Genomic DNA, 26,465 nt, shown 5'->3' on the forward strand with positions numbered 1-26,465 from the left:
CGTTATAATCATTGGCAAGTACGGAGAATTAAGTAAAACCACAAGTCCAAATCCCTATCTCCAGTCGTGTCTAATTTAGGAAAGGGACAATTTTAGCTAGCTGGCTAGCTAGCCACCGGCGGACAGCAACACAATGAGTTGCAACAATTCAAGTTTTTCTGTCAATGACATGGAGTAAGTTTAGTAGACTTTACCCTTTAGTTATGATTATTTAATTTATCTTTATATATATATATATATATATATATATATATATATATATATATATATATATATATATATATATATATATATATATATATATATATATATACTAATCTAGGGCCTCCCAAGTGGCGCTGTATCACAGTGCTTGTGGCGTCACTGCAACCAGCTGTGACCGGGAGTCTCAATGGACGGTGCACAATTGTCCCAGTGTCGTCCGGGTTAGGGGAGGGTTTGGCCAAGGGGGCCGCATGACTCGACCTTAGCCTCTCCCAAGCCCGTTGGAAATCACAACATTGGGGGTAAAATACCCCCCAAAATATATACAGAATATTTTTCCGCTTTGACATTACATATTAGTTTTTGTAGATTGTTTATTTAAAAAAAATGCTATTAAATCTATTTTGATCACACATTGTAACACAATAAAATGTGAAGAAATCCAGGTCTGAAGACTTTGGCAAGGCAGGTATTAGTCACACGCTTCACACAGCTATATCACATTGAAACACCCATGTGTTTCAAATACCCATGGTTTATATGCAAGTCCTAACATAGACTTGGACTATGTGTGTTCCAAACTCTGAGGAGCTGTATATAATATAAATATACAATTTACATAATGTAAATTATGAATATGTTGTATTGACTGAAATTGTAATTGTATTTAGAACCTTTGCTCACATGCTTTGGCAATAACAGACCGTTTGAAGGACAAGCTGAGAGTCAACTATCAAATCTTACGCTGATACTATGATGTCTAAATGGTGTTTTCACTAAGGAGATGGGAAAACACAAATAATAATATATCTCTTGCACAAGCAGGTTGAAGGGAGTGGGTCTCTTCAGTACAGTCTTCAACTGTATCGTAAGAAAATACTGTACACTGGATTGCAAACTCAGCCCTTTATTATTTAAGCTTAAAAGTCATCAGTGACTCCAGGAAGTCTTGCAATACTATCTCTAGGAGAGAGCTTGTTAAGTATTTTTCGAGAATGACAGTAATTAATCAGGATTTCTTAACTGTAGCCAAGGCCCTATTACTTTTTGCATGGTTTGCAATCAGTTAATTCTCACTCAGGGATTATTGTACAGCCTGGCAGTGGAACACCTGTTACATTCACTCTGAATTTGAATCTGAATAATAAAAGCTTTTTGAGGAAGCGGATAAATACTTTTTTAAGGCACACCATTCTAAACGTTACTCGATGTTAGATTAGCATTTTTGTATGGATAATTTTCTGACATTTGGTGTTCAATGACATGACAGAAATCATTAGATCCACGACTGACTACCTATATAACTGTGTCTGTCAGTCAATGTAATTTGCTTCATGAAGATGTGTTATCTTTACTGAAAGAAATGTCATTTCTCAGCAATGTGGGTGGAGTTACATTACAGTCAGGAGAAACTGGACTTTGACTGTTGACCAGCATGTCAAAACGAAAGATAATGGAAAGGATATTAGGGTTCAATGAGTATACTTCAGGGAAGTCCAACAAAGGGAGAAAGAGAGAGAAAGAGGTACTAAATGGCTTCCAGAGCAAAGAGACAGAATGGTCAGTTTACTGAGTTATATCTACCTTTTCAGTGCATTGCTTATAGTTTTCTCACATTTTATTTACAGTATATAGGCCTCGTCATCAATAGTCATATGTTATGTTGATTCTAGCTAAAATATTGGTCATATATTGGAAATTTGTTAATACTGTAATGCCTAAATTCAATTATGTTATATTTTTTAAACATGTACTCTTCTCTCTAATAGGGGACCAGCGTACTCTCCCTGAGCTGAGAATCATCCTCCTGGGGAGGGATTGGCTGGAGAAGAGTCAAACAGGAAACACCATCCTGGACAGGAAGCTGTTTGACACCAGGAGGGACGTGGAGATGTGTGTGAGGAGACAGAGTCTAGTGGATGGCCGGCAGGTCACTGTGGTCAACACATCAGACAGATGCATCCAGTACTCTGTGCAGGACCCTCTCCTTGTCCACCGTAACATAGAAGCCAGCATATCCATGTGTCAACCAGGTCCCCATGCCTTCCTCATGGTCATCCCTTTGAACTCACGCAAAGGCAGGGAATGGACAGTAGAGGGCCCCCTCAAGCTTCTCAACCACATACTCTGGAGACACATGATGGTAGTGTTTACCCAATGTGAGAAACTCAGGGGAATGTCACTAGAGGAACACATAGCGAGACATGGGTTTCTCCAGGAGATGGTGGAGAAGTGTGGGCATAGGTACCATGCTTTAAACACTAGGGCCAACACATGGGGCAATGATGTCACTCAGGTCCCAGAGCTGCTGAGGAAGATAGATGAAATGGTGGCAGGTGGTCCTGCTTATGTTGTCATGAATGAGAGGTTTTCAATGGCAATTGAAGTTAAGAGGATGGCAGAGGAGGAGAGGGCGAGTTTGAGACGGATAAAGGTTCAGAGACAGAGGGAAACACTCAGATCTCTGCTCAGGGGTGAGCATCGGAAGAATTCAAAATATATACTGTATATATATATATTTTTTTACCAAATGATTTCCCCAAAACTTTACCCTTACATTTGAATTGGTTTGGTACCATATCTGAAATCATGCAAATAGATTGTAATCTAAAATAAATATCTCCCATTTAGGTAAGTCCCACCAACTATCTGAAGCTGAACAGAGAATCATGATAGTGGGACCTCGATTGGTTGGGAAGAGCTCATCTGGAAATAGCATCCTGGGTAAGAAAACCTTTGAGGCTGGACACACGACTTCACACAGTGTGAAAAGACAGGGTGACATCACCGTAAGACAAGTCACAGTGGTGGACACACCCGGGTGGCATGGGCGATACTGCACTGAGGACACTCCTGAAGTAGTAAAAATTGAGATTACCCAAGGTGTATCTCTTTGTGCTCCCGAGCCGCACGCTGTCCTCGTGGTCGTACGCTGTGACGAAACATTCACAGGGACAGACAGGTCAAGAGCAGAAGAAAAACTAAATCTGATTGGTCGGTCAGTCTGGAGTCAAGCTATAGTGTTGTTCACCTGGGGAGACAAGCTTGGCGACACAGCCATCGAACTTCACATCGAGAGATGGCCTGCCCTTCAGTGGCTTGTCGATAAATGTAGCAACAGGTACCATGTCTTTGATAACACAAGCCCGGCTGGAGGCCCTCAGGTCACAGAACTTCTGGAGAAAATTGAGGAGACAGTGATGGGAAACGATGGTGAACACTGGCTCAAAATGTACTGGGAGCTCAGGGAGAGCAAAAAGAAGTTGACAAAAAGCTCTGAGGAGATTGGGAGAAGACTAGAGGAGGAAGAGAGGGAGAATGACAAGCTTAAAAGGATGATTGAAGAGGAAGAGAGGAAAGTAGAGCAAATAGATAAGCGATATGAGGAGAAAGATGGAATGTTGAAAGAGATGGAGCAGAGAAACACAATGAGAGAAAAGGAGATAGAAGACAGACGTATGGAGTATGAAAGAGAGAAGGAATCCCTCAAACAAATGTGTGTGGAGAAAGACAGAGCATTGGATCAGATGGAGAGGAAGCATAAAAGAGAAAGTAAAGAACTGAGAGACAAGATAGAAAACCTGGAAAAGAGAAAGTCTGAAAGAGAAGAGGAGTTGAATGCCATGATTGTTGAGACACAGAAGGAGTTACAAGAGAATAAACAAAAGTATGAAATGAAAGAGGTGGAGATATCAATGCTAGAGAGAGATGTAGCGGAGCTTAAGCAGCAGAATAAAGTGAGAGAAGACATGATCAACCATGTGAAGATTAAGGAGGATCGAATACAACTGCACAGAGTGGAATCTACAGCACCCGCGGACATGGTGGACAACTCTTATCTAAGTGAGTGTGTTAACTGCCTCTATATCAGATTTCATTTAGCTATAAATGTAGTTAAAGTAAAATATGGTTGTTGTTCATGCTAAATCATAATGCATGCGCTCTCTTTTACAGAGACTCAACATAGAAATTTGAGAAAGACACAGATGTTGTCACAGAAGGATGGTGAGAGGCAGAGGGACACAGCAGGACGAGAGCAGAGAGTTGGAGATGAACAGAGAGAAGCACCATGGTTGAAGATTGGGGCAGCAGTACTGGGGGCAGTGGTTGGGGCCATGGCTGGCTCTGTGAGGGCACCACTAAGTGCAGCCACAGGGACTACTATAGGGGCTGCAGCAGGGGTTCTGCTGGGGAGTTTACTGATACAAGAGGAAGAGACCAGAGATAAGAAAGTGGTGTCTGATTCCCCTGAATGCCCCTATTTAATAAAAAATTAAAATCAGGATTGGTGGGTCCCCAGCGGGACATTTGAGCTAACGTAGTCTAATGCAATTAGCATATGAGGTTGTAAGTAACAAGAACATTTCCCAGGACATAGACATATCTGATATTGGCAAAAAGCTTAAAGTCTTGTTCATCTAACTGCACTGTCCAATTTACAGTAGCTATTACAGTGAAAGATACCATGCTATTGTTTGAGGAGAGTGCACAGTTTTGAACATGAAAAGGTATTAGTAAGCAAATAAGGCATATTTGAGCAGTCTTGATACAACATTTTGAACAGAAATGCAATGGTTCATTGGATCAGTCTAAAACTTTGCGCATACACTGCTGCCATCTAGTGGACAAAATCTAATTTGAACCTGGGCTGGAATAATACATCATGGCCTTTCTCTTGCATTTCAAAGATGATGGTACAATATTTTTTTTAAACAGTTGGTTTCTTTTTTGTATTGTCTTTTACCAGATCTAATGTGTTATATTCTCCTACATCCATTTAACATTTCCACAAATGTAAAAATTATCTTTCATCAATTGCCCACGTTTTTTTATGATTTTGTTTACCCGATTTGTCGTATACTTTTATGTCTTTTGTATTTATACTGCTGCAATCAAATTACTCTACATTGAGACAGTAAAGAATTCCTGTATCTGAACTTGGTATCTGAGTATTGTTCTCACAGAGGCTTCGGATGCATAGCAATATGTCTGTATTGACCATTATAATGTATAATCATCTATAGAGGATTGTAATGGATGGGGTAGGAATAAAGATGATCATCTCAGTTTCAACTGACTATGTTTTGCGATTGGATATGAAATTAATGGTTGATAAATTTTTACTACTGGGTCTCACTATGACAATTTAACAATCCCACTCCCATTGTAGCGACAGATACACTTCAATGAATTCAAAAAGACAAACATTATGCTGACTTGGACACCAGTAATTTCGGCTTACTTGAAAATGTTGACACCTCCCACCCCCTGGGGGCTTTGGAGCATTGTACCATTTAGACCATTTAGTTCAGTGCTGATGCTCGCAAAATTAGTCTTCGTAAAGAGTGAGAGCGGCACATGACTCGCATCTAACCAATGAGCCTGTGACTGGCTAGAGGGGGTCGTAATCAACCATATCCAGCTACATAGGCCTGGCCTCCAGGTATTTGTCCTCCCCCAGAATCCCTCGCTCAGAACTAGTCCGATCGAGATGTGTAACGAGATCCACGTTTCAGTGCAGGAGGAGTGGATGGAGGGAAAGAGGGAAGAAGGGAAGGAGCAAGGTAGACGGGAGGAGAAAAAACGTGAGCGGAGAAATAGAATACCGCCAGAGGTCAACTATGACGAAAGGTCACAATGACTAAATATTTATATCAGCAACATCAACACAGGCGCAACAACATCGCTGTAATTGAAAACAGAATACGTGAGCAGCTCTGGGGAAACTCAACCCCTCCCAAGGATCGGATTTTCTGACCAAACCTTTGTTTAGAGAAAAGCAGGCTGTTGACCAGGGACCACTATTTCTGCTTTAACTCCTCCTAACCTGTCTGGTGAATAAGATAGCTTGGACCTTAAATAAAGGTTAAATACTTTTCTTTTTTTAATGAACCAAGTTGAATCCTTGCCTAAACTTAATCGATTTGGTCTTTCTGCATTACTGCAGTCATTATTTTGACCAGCTAATGTCATCATTTTGACAAGTCAGGTCACTCCAACTCATAATTCATCTTTCCAAAATCCAGCTGTTAGACAAATATCAAATGTTGCAATGCCATGAGATCAAGTTAATTCAATTGGTAAATGTCTGTTGAATAATCTCCAGTGACATTGATGTTGCAGTGTTCCATCAGTATATTTGTCGCGGAGTGTGACTGAAACAACTTTTCTTTCCCATTCAACCATGTTGAAAACCATGTTTTCATTTTTTTTTATTTTTATGCTTATTTAGCATTTAAAATGCTTATTTTTTTCTACGAGTTTACTGACAGCGTGCATGTAAATGGATTTCAGTGTGTGTGTTTTTTCTCCGAGTCGCATCTCCCCACAGGCCTCGCAGCCCCTCTCAATACTTTACTGACTAGGACCAGGCAGCTGGGAAAGAAGAACCACCCGGTTGAGTGGACTGACACCTATCAGAGGGCCTTTGAGGAGCTCAAGTGAATGCTGGTGAGTGCCCATATTCTAGCATTTGCTGACTTCTCCTTACCATTCAAACTGTAGGCAGATGCTAGTCTGGGAGGCCTACATTAGGTGCTGTCCTTTTTGTCAGACACCAGCGTACAGAGCATATCATAGCCTGTGCCAGCTGAACCCTAACTCCCATTGAGCACATTGACAAGAACTATAGTTCTTACAAATTTGAACTATTGGGCCTAACACAGCCTGTTTCTGACAAATTCACAACTGCAGCCACTGTCTATCACGAAAAGCAAGACCAGAGGTAAGAGCCGCTTTGGTTTCTACTGTCACCTCTCATCCTCTAGAGGTTCTTGCTATTAATAACCTGTCATTAGGGTGACCAGGAGACACGCACCCATATAATCTGGTCATGGTGGATGTGTTCTCTCGGGTTTGCATGGGTGGTGTCCATCAGAAATCAGACTGCTAGTTTCACTGTTAAGGCATTATGGCAGCATGTAATACAGCCCTTCGGTTGTCCTGAGCACATTCACTCAGACCGAGGAGCTATGTAATATGCATAAGGAGCAGCTTTTGAGTCAGCCATTGTTGCCAAACTGAGTAAGATGTATGGAGCCACACCCTACTGGCCACAAGGTAATGAGCCAGTAGAAACATTTAACCACACGCTATTGTCCCTTTCAAGTTCACTAGAGGAGGAAAAACATACCCACTGGGTGTACAAACTCCCTGAGCTGACACATGTTTATAACAACAGTGCTAATCAAATCAAATCGAATTGTATTTGTCACATGCGCCAAATACAACGGGTGTAGAGCTTACAGTGAAATGCTTACAAAATGACTCCACTAGTCTGTCTCCTTTCTATGTGATGTTTGGCAGGCATGCCTGTCTCCCAGTGGACTTGGTAATGGGAGACAACCTTACCGACCAGGGGGAACACAAGAAGCTACAGCGGGCCTATGAAACTGTAGCAAAACAAGCAGAACAAAGACAAGACAGAGACTAATACTAATGCGACAGATGAGCCAAGGTATTGCCTCTACTCCCAGGAGAGAGAGAGAGAGACACTGAGAAACTTTAGTTGGAGGGCTCAGGGTAAGTTGGCCCCAAGATGGGGACCAGAACGCTTTGTAATAGTTGCCCCCTTATTCCCAGATGACCCCGTGTACAGAATTAGGCCTGAAGGACAGGAAGGACCAGAACGGCATCATTTGAGAACATGCCCTTACCCTGTTGTGCCGTGGGTGCTGGCGCCACAGAAGACGCCAGCACCCACAGAACCTCCAGGGGAGGTGCCTGAAAGGGTGCAGGAACCCAGGTCTCAACCGAAGCCTCGAGGAGAGATGCCTGAAAGGGTGCCAGCACCCAGGTCTCAACCTGACCCTCCAGGAGAGGTGCATGAAAGGGTGGATCAAACAAACCCTACTCAATAGGGCCGAGGAGAGTCGAGGACAGAGGACCAACAAAGAAAGTCCACAAGGACCAATCTAAGGGTGATGCCTGCCCGATGTTGCAGCTCAGTAAGGTTGGTCAGCACAACAACCCATGGCGGAGTGCAACTGAAACTCTGTTTCTTTTCCCATTCAAGTGTGAACCATGTTTTCATAACAAACACATGCTTATTTTACTTTTTTTCCTTTGAGTTGATTGCCAGCGTGCACGCAAATTGATTGTGTGTGTCTCCCCCAGGTCCGAAATGAAACACAGCTAAGGCTCGATGTAGAGAACGGAGGAACTCGGCCCTCATTCATGGGGTAGTGCCTTGATGGACAATTGATTTGAATCATTTTTAAACCTTTTCATCTCTGGAGGTGCTTGCTTGTTTTACACAATGTTTTGGATGTCAATGAAAGCAGTAGGCTATATCACGACTGGACAGGTGCTGTGATAAGAGGGGAGTGAAATCACAGGCGAGTAGGCTACATTCATATTCACCCCAAATGACTCTGTGCCTTACAAGATTGTCCTTTGGATGTTCTCACGGTCTTTCTGGTGCCTCAACTTCTGTCTCCCTGTCTAAGCAGGCTCAGTGGTGGCAGAGAAATGGACCCGCTAGTGTGGACGTGTAGATCCTATTGGACACTGTGGACAATATAAGGATTGCGCAATAAGAACATTCTCCCCAACCCGAAGTGGACTCTTAAAGCACCAGGTTCCGGTTTCAGAAGATCCTGATTTTGGAGCGACTCTTAAAGGGCCAGTGGCCCATTTCAGAAAATACTATTTCCCACTTCCCTCAACCACCCTCACCTGAAGATCAAGAAACTTTTGACTACTTGGCAACTCTGTGTGGTCTCTGTCAACTGGTGAATTGGAGAGATCGAATCTGTGTGCCTTTCGTCCTCTTTTACATTGGTCTTAAATCTTCCTTTCTACAGAGGTTCTAGCCCTCTTTTAAACACAAGGTGGCGTAGTACGGCTACAGACTACACTGTGACGTGTGCTCCAACTACGTAGGACCCCGTTTTTTCCGGCTGGATATCAATGCCACTAAACATCCCACAATGACACTCTTCAGCCGTTGTGAGTGGGAACAGAACAGAACAGGATGCATTTGGGTGATGATTCACTCGTCCCTGGCCCTCAGTCTGCAGGACAGCCAGCTAATTGGGCGGTCATTATCTCAATATATCAGCCTTCCCTTTAGCCAGCCGAGCCTGACAAAGATCATATCTCTAAATGGAGCATTATATCCATAACAATGTCCCTTGGGCACACTTGGTCATGTTGGTTGCTTTTTTGCCTTGTTATTTCGAAATAGGATGAGATGGGTCATGTCTAAATGTTTCTTATCTTATAGGTCGAGAGCGGAAAGACCCCTCTCCCCTCAGCTAGTCATCATCAGATTCAAAGTGACGTCCACTCCGCCTCTCGTTGACATATGCCTAAAAGAACCGAAACATAAACCCTTTCAATTGAAAAATAAGACAAATTGAGGACGTTTCCCTTGGCCATATGTCAGAAAGCCACAGGATGCATGGGTTATAATCACTGCACCCCTCTGCTCTTATTATGGGCTTTTTCCTTGTCACTTTCCCTCGCATTATCTGTAGGCTCTGCACTATACAGTTGCAATGGCACAGTGGTGATGTCAGCATTTTGCTTTGGGTAACACCATCCAATACTATTAAACATTTTATCGAAGAGTTCCTTAAGTTTGCTGTTTGTTGAGTAGCTTAATAAGCCTAAGAGAGAGTGAGAGCGAGAGATTCAAATTGTATGTGGTGAAAGTGACAGAGAGGTGGCTTCCGCCCCTAAATGTATATTGTAATGTACACATTGTTCATTTTGTATAGACAAGCTGTTCCTTGTGAATTATGAAAGGTTAGGGCATAAGTCCTATGTGATCTCTGTTGCTCAGTCACTAACCTGGGGGAAGGAGTATGATGGAGACACAGCCCGCTGAAGCGTAACCATGGTGTAAGGACCATCACAATATTGTGACTGTTCCTCTTCCCCTCCTCTCCCTCTTCCCTTCTCAACCCACACGGCCTGTGTTCCCCTCTGGCGGCCCGCTGGTCACAAAGCATTACGGTAAGCTCTGTGGGCTGAGACGAGGCTGCTCAGTCTGGGTCACTCCACTATTAAGGCTGAAACAGCACCGACAGGAGCATCCTCAGCTAACCCAAATGTATATCTCCTCTTTTCAAAAGCCCCAGCCAAGCCACGGGCTACAGAGACTACTGAAACAGCACCGACAGAAGCCTCCTCAGATAGCCCAACTGTATCTCTTCTCTTTTCAAAAGCCCCAGCCAAGCCACGGGCTACAGAGACTACTGAAACAGCACCGACAGGAGCCTCCTCAGCTAGCCCAACTGTATCTCTTCTCTTTTCAAAAGCCCCAGCCAAGCCACGGGCTATAGAGACTACTGTGCACAGAAAGATAAAACAAACATACAAACAGAAAGCATCAAGCTCAAATACAGTAGTCTGCTTTTTTCACAACGTCAGTGATGTCAAAAGCAAAACTTTTATTTTACCAAAATAATGAAAGAGGACTAGAGTCATCTTTCTAAAATAAAAAGGCTTCTACTCAGCCTTACCATGTCTGGTTTTCGGCCTGGGGTATGATGATGAAAAAAGCAGCCGTGGCCTACTCTGAAATCCCATTAAGAAGCAGAGAGAGAGAGAGAGCAGTCTAGTCAAAGAAGCAATATGTATCAGTATGGAGGAGAGAACAGTGAACAGGCTATCCCTTTTAAAGCCTGTGTGAATATTTCTAAAGTACTGATGCGGTAGAGCCGGTGCCAAAGTTCAAACCATCATAAAGAGATACTGTATTTTAGTCTCCCTCTCTGATGGGATTCATGCTATTAATTTAAGTCTCCATTGGCCACGGTGGTTGGACCCAAAGACACTTCAAATAAATACGCCTTGTTAAAGATACATCTCACCTGAACACATTTGCCAAATAATAGTAATATTATTCAAGTTTCAATGTGATTGCAGAAATCCTTTATTTCAAAGGACCAAAGGGATACATTTCAAAAAAGCGGTCAAAGGACATGGGTAAAAATGTATCCATTTTCTATCATCATAACATCTGCACCTGCTCCTGTTAGCATGTTCATGTCAATTCAATGTGACTACGTAAAAGACAAAATAAAGTTCTCGAAACATTAAATCCCTTGAGTGTCAGTAGTATGGCACAATTTTGTAATCTCAGAAGAGTGACATGAGAGTAAGTACAGTATATGTACAATCAAAACTGAGTCAATACAAGAGTTGAAGCAGCAGTGTGTTTAAAAAAAAATAGTGCTTAAAACAAGTGAAATGACACAGAACCTAATTACATACCTGTATTTCTCAAAACCATTGTTTGTTTTAATGTACACTTTTTTTTTTATCACATTGTTAATAGGTCACATCAATCATGTTAAATATATCAAACATTTTCATGGTAAAAAAAAGAAATGGGAAAGTAACCAAGTTGATTCTGAAAACATGTAACCACTTGTATCACATTTCAACTTAAAACTCATAATGATAACAATAATAATGACAATAATTATCGTAACAACTACAAGGAGAAATCTCTTTTTAGCATCTTCATGATGACACACTTCTATTCAGCATTACTTCCCAATCATTTACTATTTACATAAAACATTCAAAATTGTATCCTTCCAGAAGAGACCTTATAATACTCACGTTTGGTTTTCAATGTTTACAAATCGGTCAGTGAACTGTCATTAGATCGTCATCTTAAGACCGGAATAGTTGTTGGAAACCTATAGATTCTGACAATATACTTCCTCTCTCACCAAGATGTTACCCTCTAATGTATTGTATGTTAGAGGACATGAATGACAATTGATGAAAATGTAATTGTTGTAAAATAAATAAATACTGAGGTCTTCTGCTAGTTCAGTCACAGTTGACTTTAGTATTGGACAAGCTCTAACCCAGAGGTACAAGATGTCAATGACAACATCAAAAGGATAATTCAAGTGAAATAAATATTATTATGACAATTGTATAGAAGTGTATGTGCCTGTGAGGACATCAACCCATCACCTGAAATATAATACCATTTGTTTTTACAAAAAAATGACAATTATTGTTACACATTCTCCAACATACATCAGTAACAGCCACCTTAAATATTAAAACGTAAAAAAAAAAAATGGACCTAAGTAACCCTGGTATCCCTGACCTAAATAACCCTGGTATCCCTGACCTAAATAACCCTGGTATCCCCGACCTAAACAACCCTGGTATCCCCGACCTAAATAACCCTGGTATCCCTGACCTAAATAACCCTGGTATCCCTGACCTAAATAACCCTGGTATCCCCGACCTAAATAACCCTGGTATCCCCGACCTAAATAACCCTGGTATCCCCGACCTAAATAACCCTGGTATCCCTGACCTAAATAACCCTGGTATCCCTGACCTAAATAACCCTGGTATCCCTGACCTAAATAACCCTGGTATCCCCGACCTAAATAACCCTGGTATCCCCGACCTAAATAACCCTGGTATCCCGACCTAAATAACCCTGGTATCCCCGACCGACTTCCGTATCAGCATCAGTGGGTGGTTGAAATAAAGTGCAGGATATTGTAGACCAAATTCAGATATTCTAAACCTTTTTTAAACCTTTTTTTACTTGACATCACGTATCTCATTTTCTAAGACAATTCATTACATTACCCATTACAAGTAAACTTGAGCATTGACCTTTGTATTTGAAAGTTACATTCCTATTGTATGACAACTCGTAACACTGATGATGATGTCATGTGTCACAAATCATAAAGATGATGGTGCCATTAGCATCTATACATGCTGGGGTAGGTAGTGTCTCCTTGACTACCAATTACCATGCTGTACTTCAAATGGGAGGAAAAAGAGAATGCTTTTTTTTTTACATGAAAAACACAGAAACAACAGTTAAAAGACTCTCATTTACTTCTCTGTGTTATTTAAAAAAAACGTAATAAAACTAAACTTTAGCGCTCTGACAGCATATTATAAACAAAGGACTCAAATGATAATTATGTTATTATAAAACATCAAACAAAACAAAAAGTACTGAAAACATTTAGGCCTATGTCTTGTTTTTGATCCATGGTATCAACTAGTTGTACAGTACAAGGCTGGTCCAGTGGTAGGATGGGTGGTTGTGACCCTCCTTGAGTCAGTCAGTCAGTGTCCCCTGGTGGTCCCCAGTCAGAGGTAAAAGCCTGAGGACTGGGCATCAGGGAGGCTGGATAAAGTGTCAGGGCAGGGGAGCTGGCCGTTAGAGGGCACCACACCATTCCCATTGGGCAGAACACAGCCTCCTGAGTAGGCCCCGTTAAAAATGCAGCCATTTTCCATCTAAGAAAAGAGGAAGAAGAAGAAGACAGGGAAACAATGACGGGAAAGTGCATGTCAGCTTGTGAATGGTATATGACCGTTGATGGTTGATTAACAGATTAACACATGACATATCTATGACTGCATTGTCAGAAGTATTGGCGATTTAATCAAGAGTTGTTGAAAGATACATTCTCAATATCAAACCATCAAAAGTCATACATCTAAAAAATGATTTTTACCTTACCCAGATTGTGATTCGCAGTATACATTCTTGAAGTTATTCTTGAATTAATCGTGATCGTAATGATTTATCTAAACACATTGAATTGCAATTGTCCTGGTGTGAACTATGGATAATCACTGTCACTTCCGACTAATTTTCCTCAAATCTGGGATCACGTACTTGTCAGTTCCCTTTACAAAGTCTCTATTAATTCAATGCACGGTCTGAATTGCAGTTCCAGGGGGTCAGTAGGGCATTAGAGAGTGCGGTATGTATGTATGTCTCTTTCATGTTGTTGCACTGGCGGATGTACTATGCCAACTAGAGTCAATGTCCCAGTAGGCCCTGTTATGAATGCTCCAAATGTATCCACTCTCTGTCCATCAGAAACAATGGGACAATCCACTTTGAACTGAAAATGCTGACTGGATTTTTCTACAGGCGTCACTGAAAGCCTGCCGCTGGCCTCTATCCCCACCCCCTTTTTGCCTGAGCCTCTGTGTGTCTTTATTAGGCAATGGTACAGTAGCAGAGCAAATTCGTAGGTCAGGAAAAAAAGGAAAACAACTCAGGCTGGCCAGAAGGCCTTTTATCTTAGATTCATACTGGTGACCCTGAACATACAAACAGAACAAGAGGCACAAAATGAGTGGTGGTAACTGTTCCTTGACAGATTCCTACTTTCACTCCTCCTCACTCTCGTCAACAATAAGATCATTATTTTGTCCCCACTTCCTTACGATTATTTAACAATAAACTCTCCTCCGACCGCAAAGTGCTAAAGAGGGTAGTGCATACGGTCCAGTACATCACTGGAGCCAAGCTTCCTGCCATCCAGGACCTCTATACTAGGTGGTGTCAGAGGAAAGCCCTAAAAAATTGCCACCCTAGTCAGACTGTTCTCTCTGCTACCGCACGACAAGCGGTACCGGAGCGCCAAGTCTAGGTCCAAAAGGCTTCTTAACAGGTTCTACCCCCAAGCCATAAGAATCCTGAACAGCTAATCAAAGGCCTACCCAGACCCCTCTTATACGCTGCTACTCTCTGTTTATTATCTATGCATAGTCACTTTAACTCTACCTACATGTACATATTACCTCAATTACTTCCACTAACCGGTGCCCCCGCATATTGACTCTGTACCGGTACCCCTTTATATAGCCTTCCTTGTTATTTTACTGCTGTTGTTTAATTATTTGTTACTTTTATTTTCTATGTTTTACTTATCTATTTTTTTAAAAACTTTTTATTTATCTTTTCTTAACTTCTTAAAGCGTTGTTGGTTAAAGGGCTTGTAAGTAAGCATTTCACTGCAAGGTCTAAACCTGTTGTATTTGGCGCATGTGAGAAATAACATTTGATTTGAAAATAAACAATGCAAAGCAACTAGGGGGATGATTCAGAACTTTGTCTACCACTGTCCAGCTGTCATGGCCTCTGAGGCCCTCTGCTAGGGACCATTGTCCCAGCTAAAGCCTCTGCTGGATCATGCACTGGTCTTCAAATCAATATGAAGGTTGGGGAAGAGATGTAAAAACTGATGAACCCTTATGCAAATCATCTAACTCTTAGGCAGTGCATATTCAATTAGGAGACCCATACCCCTAACCTTAACCCTACCATTCACAGTAAAAAAAAGCCATAACCTTACCTTAACCCTAAATGTAACTCATTTCCATCCCTAGCCCTACCATCAACTCTAATGCCACTGTCAGGAGCTCTCACCCAAAGGAATAGAATTAGAATATATTAATATATAATCACTGTGGTCTCACCTTACTGTGGTTGGGGTCGTGAGGGATGTCAGAGGTTACCATGTCATAGGCCTCCTGTGAGGGCAGCTGTCTGTAGGACTGTCCAACCCCCAGGATCTGCTCCAGGGTAGCGTTTGGCGGAGGGCACTGCGAGAGGCTGGACAGCACCTGAGCCAAGGGAGGGGGCAGCTGCTCCTGCTGCTGCTGCTTGTGGTTCATCCTCTGGTAGGATGAAACGGCGGCCTCTGTCCCCTGTTGCTCCTCGTTCCCCCCATACGAGCATTCGTTGATGATATAATCCATGCTGGGATTATCAGCCATAGTGAAATCCATACAAGCGTCTACGGTGGTGTGTGTGACGGGAGGTATGTGGCCATTGCTGAGGCAGGGGTTGCTGTTCAGGGTGGTTTCCCCAAGGTGGCTGTAGCTGTAGTCCTGCCACTGCTGTTTACCAGCTGGGTGATGCTCTGTGTGTGTGTTTGGAATGCCATACACTCCGTTGAGATTGGCGTCCGGCTGTTTGGCATGGCGCAGAGGGAGCTGGCTCTGGACTATGTCCTGCTGTTGATGCTGCTGGAGGTAGTGTTGGTGCTGGTCGGCTTGCCGCCGGTGAAGATCCCCATCCGGCTCTGACGCCATTCCATTGAACAGAGACTGGGGGGTGTGACAGTGGTCAACCGGGACCTCTGTACTGGCTAGAATGTGCTGGGATGTCCATTGTCCATTGTGTATGGGCTGACTCTGCCCCTGGAGTCCATGCACCACAGGATGGGGCAGGTGATTGTTATGCTGGGCCCAGTCTTGGACCACCACCCCTGGTCGCATGCTGAGGTACTGCTGCATCTTCTGGGAAAGCTGAACTATGGGTGCCTGCCCCACTACGGAAGACTTATGAGGAAGGTATTGAGAGTGCACATTGGTGGCAGAAGTGGGATTACTTTCAACAGGTGCCTTTGTTGTTGTTGTCGTCGTTATTGGGGCAGTTGTTCCCGGGATTGTGGAGGGCACCTGGCTCCCGTCCTCTGCCGCGTCTGTCTTTGACTCCAGGGAGTCGTGGATGTAGGAGAGGATTTCGTCGTTGGTCAGCAGGTCATCCAGGGTAGGAATCCGCTCAGGGTCCATCTCCACCTGGATCATCCTTTCGTCCAGCAGCAGCAGCTCCAGGTCCTCGGCGCTCAGCCCCAGGCCCTCCAGAGCCCCAAAAAGCTCCCCATTGGAACAGGCCTCCCCGTTGCCTCTGTCCCCTTCCCTGTCCACCACACCCCCCTGACCCTCCAGGGACAGGGAGTCTAGGGTTGCCAGCAGTGGATCAAAGCTTGACGCCGGCTCTGGAAAACCCGGACCCACTACACCATTGGATGACTCATCCCAGCCCTGGAGCAAAGCAGTGGGGTCGGAGTCAGAGAGGCCGACCCGGTCCCCAAACAGGCTGCTGTGGAAGGACAGCTTGGGCTCCAGGGCTGGCTGGCAGACGTACACAGACTTATCCTGACTCATCAGCGCCCCCAAGAGGGAGCCTGGGTCCAGGCCATCCCTGGAGACCCTGTCAGTCCGTCCCTTCTTGGAATTGCTGACGTTATTCTCAGAGCCCTGGGCACCGTCGTTGAAGCGTGCAATTGGGTGGTTAGACTGGTAGAGCAGGGCCTCTCCCGTCGCAAAGGTGAAGGGGAGGTGCATGGATCGTTTACATAGGTGCTCGCCCCCTTCCTCCTCCCTAGATGGACAGAAAATAAACAACACCTGTGAGATTGTCATGGTCGGAATTCACCACTGTTTAAACGGCGTGTTACTGTACTGCCACATGATTGGTCATGCATGGAAACTGATCTGAAAATGGTCTCACTGAGATCATACACACACGATAATCCCTTCCTCCATCTGTGTTGTCTGGTGTTCTCGTCACATTAGAAAAACACAACTATTGTCACGAATCCCGCCGAAGATGGTGCCTCTTACTGTTCGGGCGGCGCTCGGCGGTCGTTGTCGCCGGCCTACTAGCTGCCACCGATCCCCTTTTCTGTTTCATTTAGTTTTGTCTGATTAGTTGCACCTGTTTCTTGTTTAGAGTGTGGTTTTGGGCTATTTAAACCCGGTAGGCCCGCCGGCTTTTGTGAGGGCTTGTTTTCTGTTATTTGATGTGTGTGATTTCTGTGGAAGTATTTTGTTCTCGTACCGTTTTCGTCCTGTTGTTTTGGACTGGGTCTTATTGCGCCTGTGTGTGTGGCGTTGACCGACACTAGTTTTTGGGAATAAATATTCCACATATCAACTACCCTGCTCTCTGCGCCTGACTCCTCCACCCACTACTTCTAGAAGTACATGACGGAAGCCTGCACCAAACCCATGGAGTCAGCAGGAGCAGCGACCACCCCTCTTCCATCGATGGAGGAGCGTGTCGTCCATCATACAGCCGTCCTCCATCGGATCGGTTCGGCGATGGACCTGATGATGGAGAGGATGGAGCGATGGGAGAGGAGTGGTCTCCCGACATCCACCCCAGCTCCCCCACAGACGACGACCGCCGAGCGCCGCCCGAACAGGAAGAGGCACCATCTTCGCCGGGATTCGTGACAACTATGTCATAACTGTGTCCCTATAGCTATTAGGACCGTGAATATTTCCTGGCCATATGACCTGAGTCGGAAAAACTACTGTTCCCAGACAGTGTGTGTATTTGGGGCTGGATCTGACAGGGCCCAGGGGAGTTCACGTACATCAGAGGCCTCTGCGTGGCGATGATGTAGTCTGGTTTGCCGTTCTTGTAGACCAGCCTGGCGTTGGCCTGGACCCACTTCCAGCAGTTGTCCTTGGTGAGGAGTCTGAACACGGTCAGACCGCTCTCTCCTGTCTTCATCACTGAATCCACAGGACACAGTCTTTTAGAGTGAGGCATACACATGGTAAGTAGTACATTTTGTCAAAGCTACAGTACTCTGCAGAAGTGACAATGGGTAGAGTTCTACTTCTGTTCTACTTAATGATTCTAAATACATATCTAGCTAGCTATCGTTGCCTTATCGTTGCCATAAGATTGTGCTCTAGCAAGGAGCAATGGTTGGTAGATTTATTTGTTTAAGAAACTAATCTAGTAAAAATTCCAATGTGAAGACTTGACTTTTTCCACATTTTGTTGTGTTACAGCCTGATTTTTAAAATGGATTACATTTTGATTTTGTGTCACTGGCCTACACACAAAACCACACAATGTAAAATAGGACATTTTAGAAATGTTTACAAATTAATAAAAAATGCAAAGCTGAAATGTCAATAAGTATTCAACCCCTTTGTTATGGCAAGCCTAAATAAATCCAGGAGTAAAAATGTGCTTAACAAATCACCTAATAATTTGCATGGACTCACTCTGTGTGCAAAAATAGTGTTTAAAATAATTTTAATGACTACCTAATCTCTGTACCCGACACATACAATTGTCTGTAAGGTCCCTGAGTCGAGCAGTGAATTTCTAACACAGATTAAACCACAAAGACCAGGGAGGTTTTCCAATGCCTCGCAAAGAAGGGCACCTAAAGCAGACACTGATTATCCGTTTGAGCATGGTGAAGCTATTAATTACACTTTGGATGTTTTATCAATACACCCAGTCATTACAAAGATACAGGCAACCTTCCTAACTTAGTTGCTGGAGAGGAAGGAAACGGCTCAGGAATTTCACGAAGAGGCCAAAGGTGAGTTTAAAACAGTTACAGAGTTGAATGGCTGTGATAGGAGAAAATTGAGGATGGATTAACAACACTGTAGTTACTACACAATACTAATCTAATTGACAGAGTGAAAAGAAGGAAGCTTGTACATAATAAAAAATAAGGCATCCTGTTGGCAATAAGGCACTAAAGAAAATTGCAAAAAATTTGGCGAAGAAATGTACTTTGTTCTGAATACAAAATGTTATGCTTGGGGCAAATCCAACACCGAACATCACTGAGTACTACTCTTCATATTTTCAAGCATGGTGGTGGCTGCATCGTGTTATGGGTATGCTTGTCATCAACAAGGACAAGGGAATATTTTTTTAGAAAAATAAACAGAATAAGGCTAAGCATAGGCAAAATCCTAGAGGGAAACCTAGTTCAGTCTGCTTTCCAACAGACACTGGGAGACAAATATACCATTCAGTAGGACAATAACCCAAAACACAAGGACAAATATACACTGGAGTTGCTTAACAAGATGACATTGAATGTCCCTGAGTGGCCTAGTTACAGTTTTTACTTAAATCGGATTGAAAATCTATGGCAAGACTTATAAATGGCTGTCTAGCAATGATAAACAACTAACCAACAGAGCTTGAAGAATTTTAAAAAGAATAATGTGATAATATTGTACTGTCTAGGTGTGCAGAGCTCTTAGAGACTAACCCAGAAAGACTGTGAAAGGTGATTATAATATGTATTGTCTTATGAGGTTGAATACTTATACTTTTTGTCTTCTACTGACATTACAGAGTATTTTGTGTAGATCGTTGACAAAAAATTACAATTAAATAGATTTTATCCCAGCTTGTAACAGAACAAAATGTGGAAAAGGTCAAGGGGTGTGAATACGTTCTGAAGGCACTGTAAATGGATCATTGCTGGTACTCTGCTCATGTAGTGGATTTGTGGGCCTATCCTATCGGCTCTGCGGCTTTGCTCAATCTGCTCCGTAATCTACTGGGATTACTTGGGAAAGCTGTCCGAACTCTGTGACCACCATCTTTGACCTGGTCAGACCCGGCCTCACTGATGTTTGAGGACAGAACCAATTCAACCCAATCCGAAATAAATACTCCCATGTTTGCATTTTTTCAAAGCTTGAACCCCTAAATAACCTGATGATAGATAGACATAATAGACATGAGGCTTACTTCGGACATGGTTCTCAGCACAGTACAACATATCCGCTGCATGGATAAACTGATAGCCGGAACCTCGCACCCGAAGTTCAGCTTCAGTATACCCAAGCACAATTTTCCCCCTGCAAAAAGACGAAGGATAATGTCAATAAGCATGGTTTCACTTCATATGATAACAAGTGCTACATTACAATAACATTATGACTGTGACAAATGACAATCTATTCAGTACTATTGTACATCAGTCCAGTTATTGGTCCCATGTGGCTCAGTTGGTAGAGCATGGCGCTTGCAATGCCAAGATTGTGGGTTCGATTCCCACAGGAAACCAGTACGAAAATGTAAGCTCTCTGGGTAAGATGTATATGTATTTCAATGATTGCAACTGCCACAACATCAGCGTGATAATGAGCAAGTCAAAGTGAGCGTACTTTGCGTCACATGCCATGGGGGTGAAGTCCAGCTTGTGTTTGGTTCTGAAGATCATGTTCTTGGTCCTGATCTCCAGGATGGAGGGGGGCTGGAGGGGCGTAGCGATGGCAAACAGGGCCAGCTGGGGGGGCGCCTTGCCCCCGTTATCCTGGCGCTGGTTCTGACCATGCAGGAACTTCAGCCGGCCCTGCAGACTTAGGGCCTGGCAGGGTGGGAGAATGCAAACATTTGTTTAAGACATTATGTATATTTTCGTCTTCGATTGTCCGTGTGTTTGATTCTCTGTCCAAAGCCCATATGTTTAATTGAATCTGATGTCCATGTTAATCCATCAAAATCGCATTGTGACGTATTAACATGTCACACTAATTCAATGTGAGCTTGACTCTGGGTGAGCCTAAAAGATTGTTAGACACACACTATTCGGATATTGAAGGCATTTGGTTGGGGTGAGGGGTGTTAGGTCGGGTTGATGGCTGGGGTGGCAATAACACCTACCAGGAAGCCAGAGGAATTGTCCAGGAGGCATCGGAAGCGACACACAAAGTTCCTCTCCAGGAAGGAGGAGTTCTCTGGGGGGAGCTGCTCAGGGTTATAGGTCACAGTGGCAGTAGTGCTGCTGTCCGGCTCCGCATCTGTGGGTCAGAAGATATGACATGTTCAGACCAGGCGTTACCATCAAAATCCTCTAACCACCTATTTCACTATACTTGGAAATTATCCTCAAGATTACAGTATACAGTTCAGTCATACAGTAGAAACAGAACAAATCTGTGCCACTTCTCTAAAATGGTAATACAAACAGTTGAGGTAATCACTGATGAAACTGCTTATACATCTCATTAAATAATTATTATTTTTATGTTCGTAAAGGAATTCATCAACACAAAAAGCTAAAAATGAGTAAACAAAGCCTTATTCAATATCTCTCAGCACATTGAAACTGCTAACTGTGCTGCTTTTGTTCTGTTCTGTTCTGTATGTGGCCTCTCTCTGGAGTAATTATTGACCCGACTGTGGTCCTCTTCTCCCAGCTCTGTTGAAAATACACTTATATAATTAGCCCGAGAGGCTAATGTAGTCTTAGCACGCCATGTGACAGCGTCCTCTCTACCAGAAGGAAAACATTGCAACATTACCCCTATTGGAGAGGTAGTTCGGTGCAGAGGCCTGAACCTTTCTCTAAAAAAATGTGCAACAAGGATGGAGAACCCGTGGTCTAAGGTTTTAGATGTTTATGAGCAGTTATTAGTTATAGATGTTTACAAGGTGTTATAACGGCATTTGCAATGCATTATGAAGAGGGTATTCATAGAGGTCTAACATTGAGGCACGAGATCACCTGAGGGGGTCTCTCCCAGTGGGGTCACAGGGGCCACAATGTCAGGTGGGTTGAGGGCCCAGTGGAGGTTACTCCTCAGCTCCTGCTGGTCCTCAGTATGAACCAACTCATACACACTCTGGTGCATAACATCAGTCTGTGGAAGGAGAGAGAGGCAGGAGGGAGAGGGAGTGAGAGAAGGAAGGAAGGAGGGGGTAGGGAGACAAAGATTGGCAGATTATATAGAGACAAACAACATAAAGGTTTTGGAAATATACATATTATAAAGACAGTTAAAATAAAGATTATGGAAAGCATGCACAATACAGACACACAAAATCTACATTATTGAGGGCATCCTAATGCAAATTACATTGAGGGAACTTCGGACACTATACTGCTAAACTGAAGGAGTGATGTTATGGGAACATCGCTATAGTGAAAGAGTCTGGGATATACTGTATCTCCAAGAGTGTGTTGAATTCCCAGTGTCTCAGTGTGTACTGAACATCTCCAGGGTCTGGATTTCATACAGTAGACTGCATAATGTGTGAGAATTGTTTCAATCCTTCGTGCCTCCACCCCCCTCCATCCTCCCATCCATCTCTTCAGCGTCTGTGGCGCTGTCGTGCTGGCTAGTGCTGCTGCCCACTGCCCACTGCCCACTACCATGGCTGGTGGTTTCTTTTCACTAAAGGTCATGCTATTAATAGACTGGTCTCTCCCAGTTTCTCTCTGTGGACCTGCTGAGCAGATTAAGACTACACACTGAGCAGGCAGGGGCCACAGCCCAGACAACGGCCCCCGACAAATCGCAGCAGACACCGCACGCAACCCCCAACCTCAAACCACAACCATAATGCCAATTAATATTATGTTCATTTAACCAGGTTTATACAGGTTAGTCTCATTGAGATACAAATCTATTTTGCAAGACCATAGCATCTATAGGCAACTGTCTTTACACGGAAAACCTCTACAGTTGTACAAGGTAACATTGGATGTCCGTATTGCATGTAATTAATGATCAAAACCTCGATCAGAGATGACCAGGTGTCGATGGAGGATTATGCGTTAACGTTTGCAAACATGCATGCCAATGCTGCACTGGGGTTACCCAGCTGTAGAATGAATGCTATTATTCAGTCAAGACCACAAAGATGATCAAGCTGCCTCACCAGATGCCTGCTTGTCCATTATGAATGAGCTGAAAGACAGAACAACCTGGTCATGTTTTAGGGATATAACCTTCACTGGGCTACGGAAAGGGAGGGGGGACAATCTGTACGGTACCTGGTGGAAGCCCAGGTAATCCTGGATGGTGTGAGAGGAGTAAAAAATGGTCCCATCATTAGTGACCACCAGGATGAAGCCATTCAGAGCCTGTAGGTCAAACATGCACGAGATGAGGAAAAATTGTTAGACAACACAATGATCACTTATTAAACTTCTGTTAGGCTTAGTCCTCCTTTCTTAGTCCTTCCTTAGTCCTCGCATATCTCCGGGTTCTGTTAGAACATGCATCTCATTCAGAATTCTGCTGTGTGTTTTGATTACTTTAGCAAAAATGTGACTGTAGTGGTGGTCATGCAGATGTAGGATATTAATTTGATCACTCTTCTGTTGCTGAGAATGCAGATGAGATGAGGAAATGCAGATGAGTTTTGTGATTTACATAAATTCACGGAAAACCTACACTAACACACAATTATATTAACGTTATTGCACTTTTCATGAAGCCTACTTTTGGCCAGCTAATAGCCTAACCACCCATCAAGCAACATTATGGACTAACATTTCTAATCCTTTTCCTGTAGGATTATTTTGCTGTGACAACATAGGTCAAATTATGATCCCACATTTGTATGTATCCTACAGTGAGATTGTTGCACTCTAAACCCTAAGAGAGGATGAGGTGTTGTCAGTCTACTGTATGCAAGGCAGGGTTGTTCTGAACTAGAGGTAATCAAATAATATCAGGAATAAGAGATTAGTCACTCATTTGTTTTATCCCAAACAGGAACAGCTGCTCCAATGTTTCCACCCCACTAACCACACACACTCCCTTGCCCTTGCACACAAGAACATTTAGTGACCAGACTTACAAACAGGCATATAACCATATTTACCTTATTAAAACAAAACAGACATTAGCATGTTCATCCATCACCTGATCTGCTAACACTCACACAAAAACCCAGGCCAACACACACACACACACACACACACACACACACACACACTAACACGAACAAACTCATGTACGGACAGTGCAATGGGTGCAAACACAGAAAGTACACTCAGTCTTCCCAGGGGCTGAGCCATGACTAAAGTATGGCGATGTCATGTTGCTCTTTCACTAATAATCAGTGATTCACCCCAATTATCTGCACCAATTATCTGTGTGTAAGCACTGCAGTCCGGCAAAACACAAACATCCTCATGTCAGCTTGGATGGTTTGTACACCATCTTGGAAGTACAGTAAATAGCCAGATTCCAGGGTCTAATGTCCCAGGCATTCAGCAACTACAAATTAGTGAAGTGAAATAAATGTTGCAAGCCCCTAGTGGCAGACACCCTATGAAGACTGTTCCATATACATTGAAGCAGTGAAGTAGTCAAGTCACTAAACCTCGAGTCAGAGTCGAGTCCCAAGTCCCTAGTGTTCGAGTCTGAGTTCAAGTTTGAGTTCTTTGTATTGCTCTCCAATCATTTTTTAAAGCAACACTTCATTACAGTGTTGCACATTTGTAAGGCTAAATAGATGGTAATTTTCAATGAAGAACAATTGTGTGACTTGCTTCAGCTCTTTAAAAGTATTTTTTGTGGTAGTTGAAGAAGTGAAATATAGTCAAAGTTAAATATATTAAAATAGCTGGTCTCATTACTTTGATAAGACTACTATAACAACCTTATTACTTTGGATACACTCAGACTACTACACTTTTGCTCGTGAGGAATTAGAAAAGTTTTAGCCTATCATTTGGTGAGAGAAATATGATGGTGCACCTTGCGGAAGAAGTTTAGAATTGTGTTAGTGTTGAAAAATCGAGGCTGGTGTAGTAGAGGGAGTGACTGTTTTATAAATAGTGGATAGTATCCTTCAGTGGGAGACCAAGTAGAGGCAAGTAGCCCAGAGGTGCTTGTAGCTGCACATTGCAGTAGTAATACTGAATGTTTTAAGATAGGTAAGGTCATGGGTTAGCTATAATAAGTGGGGTTATTGTAGTTTGGTTAGTGAGTATGGGGGCTGGGGTGAACTGCATGGCATGAGAAGCCGTTGTAATTTGTAATAATAGGGCCTTTAGAACGAATAAATGTAATCAAAAAGTTGTATGCAAACACATTGGTGCTAACCAGTCTGCACGTTTCATAGTTTGAATGGCATTTCTCACTTAAACGGTGTAAGAGGAGTAGTGTTGCAGGGAATAACTACAATAAAGTCTGAAATAAGTGGTACATTATTTAAAGGGTGTCTGCTTTCGCAAGCCACACTAAATAGATGATACAGCTATCAAACATTTGCTGTTGTAGCTGATATGTTGAATTATCGAAAAGAGAGTGATTTTCCGAAAAGAAAGTTACAACTGGTTGAGTCCAAGTCCGATTCGCCACTGGTCAAGTCTAAGGTGGGTCATGAGTCATAAATATTGTGACTTAAGTCTGAGTCAAGTCAGAGTCCTGGACTCGAGTACTAAAACACTGCATTGAAGTGAGTATTTAATGTCCTTGAAGTCTTGCAATTAGAGAACCACAATTTGTGCAAGCTAGATTGTAGACTTCCTGGATGAGCAGAATAGAGATCACATCTCCAATCGGTCTCCATTTGAGCATGCTTGTACCGTATGAACACTTACAGTATCTGCCAGCATTCTGCAGAACTACTTTCCCACTTGACGGTAGTGTTAGGCTTCTGGGGGACTACTTTGAGTATAAGAGGTTGAAAACATGTCTATTTTCAACAATGACAGTGAAGGGCGAAAACTCAATTAATCTGTTTTGCCTCTCTTTTCCTCCTCCTCTCCTGCAGTAAATAATGAATGACCTCACAGCTCCTCTATAATTCACTACCAAGTGTCTGACGTTGAACTACAGAGAAGAAAATGAGGAGAGAGAAAATCAGACATGGTCAGAAATAGCCCTCTTCACCGCTCACCTTCTCTGCTTCTTCCCTTAACCTTGCCTTTTCTTCCTGTCTCCCAGTCTTTTACAATGTCCCATGGCGGTTATCTCAATCTGACTAAAAGATTCCATCTTGACTAATTCCTCCTCCCCAGAATGAGCTTTCATGCTTCATTACTAACACATCGGAGAGATGTAGGTTTATCTTAATAATGAAACTTTGTTCATAGAGCAGGGATGGTTGGCAGACTGTTTCCTCTGCTATACTCTGGAATTCCACTGTGCTGCACATAGAGGGGAACTGGACTGGAAAATCAATGACT

The 26,465-nt window shown here is 43.0% G+C and overlaps 2 protein-coding genes across 3 annotated transcripts in view; one reads left to right on the plus strand and one right to left on the minus strand.

Moving 5' to 3' along the window:
* Positions 1-1,633: 1,633 nt before the first annotated feature.
* Positions 1,634-4,866, plus strand: LOC110520171 (GTPase IMAP family member 8-like). Its single transcript, XM_021597299.2, has 4 exons — positions 1,634-1,764; positions 1,974-2,678; positions 2,836-4,047; positions 4,159-4,866. The coding sequence occupies exons 1-4, from the start codon at positions 1,737-1,739 to the stop codon at positions 4,479-4,481; spliced, it is 2,268 nt and encodes a 755-aa protein (XP_021452974.2). The 5' UTR covers positions 1,634-1,736; the 3' UTR covers positions 4,482-4,866.
* A 6,202-nt stretch (positions 4,867-11,068) lies between these two features.
* LOC110520172 (aryl hydrocarbon receptor) overlaps positions 11,069-26,465 on the minus strand; it is a 50,124-nt gene continuing 34,727 nt past the window's right edge. The window contains exons 4-12 of one of the 2 annotated variants that reach the window (XR_005048987.1): positions 23,313-23,402; positions 22,041-22,176; positions 21,197-21,333; positions 20,698-20,900; positions 20,279-20,388; positions 18,129-18,270; positions 15,436-17,128; positions 12,646-13,455; positions 11,069-12,598 (exon numbers count right to left, since the gene is read on the minus strand). Coding sequence is in view for 1 of the 2 variants with exons in the window: in XM_036974559.1 (XP_036830454.1) it covers positions 13,306-13,455; positions 15,436-17,128; positions 18,129-18,270; positions 20,279-20,388; positions 20,698-20,900; positions 21,197-21,333; positions 22,041-22,176; positions 23,313-23,402 (2,661 nt within the window). In the remaining variant the exon portion in view is untranslated. Of the gene's footprint in view, positions 13,456-15,435; positions 17,129-18,128; positions 18,271-20,278; positions 20,389-20,697; positions 20,901-21,196; positions 21,334-22,040; positions 22,177-23,312; positions 23,403-26,465 lie in introns of both variants that reach the window. The other variant, XM_036974559.1, reaches the window with a different exon arrangement.

This window comes from Oncorhynchus mykiss, chromosome 3 (genome assembly GCF_013265735.2).
Source record: "Oncorhynchus mykiss isolate Arlee chromosome 3, USDA_OmykA_1.1, whole genome shotgun sequence".
In the NCBI taxonomy this organism is placed as follows: Eukaryota; Metazoa; Chordata; class Actinopteri; order Salmoniformes; family Salmonidae; genus Oncorhynchus; species Oncorhynchus mykiss.

Coding starts and splice junctions, on each gene's coding strand:
- LOC110520171 (XM_021597299.2), top strand. CDS start 1,737: ATGGCTTCCAGAGCAAAGAGACAGAATG. Junction 1,765..1,973: donor CAGAGCAAAGAGACAGAATG/GTCAGTTTACTG, acceptor TCTCTCTAATAG/GGGACCAGCGTACTCTCCCT. Junction 4,048..4,158: donor GGTGGACAACTCTTATCTAA/GTGAGTGTGTTA, acceptor TCTCTTTTACAG/AGACTCAACATAGAAATTTG.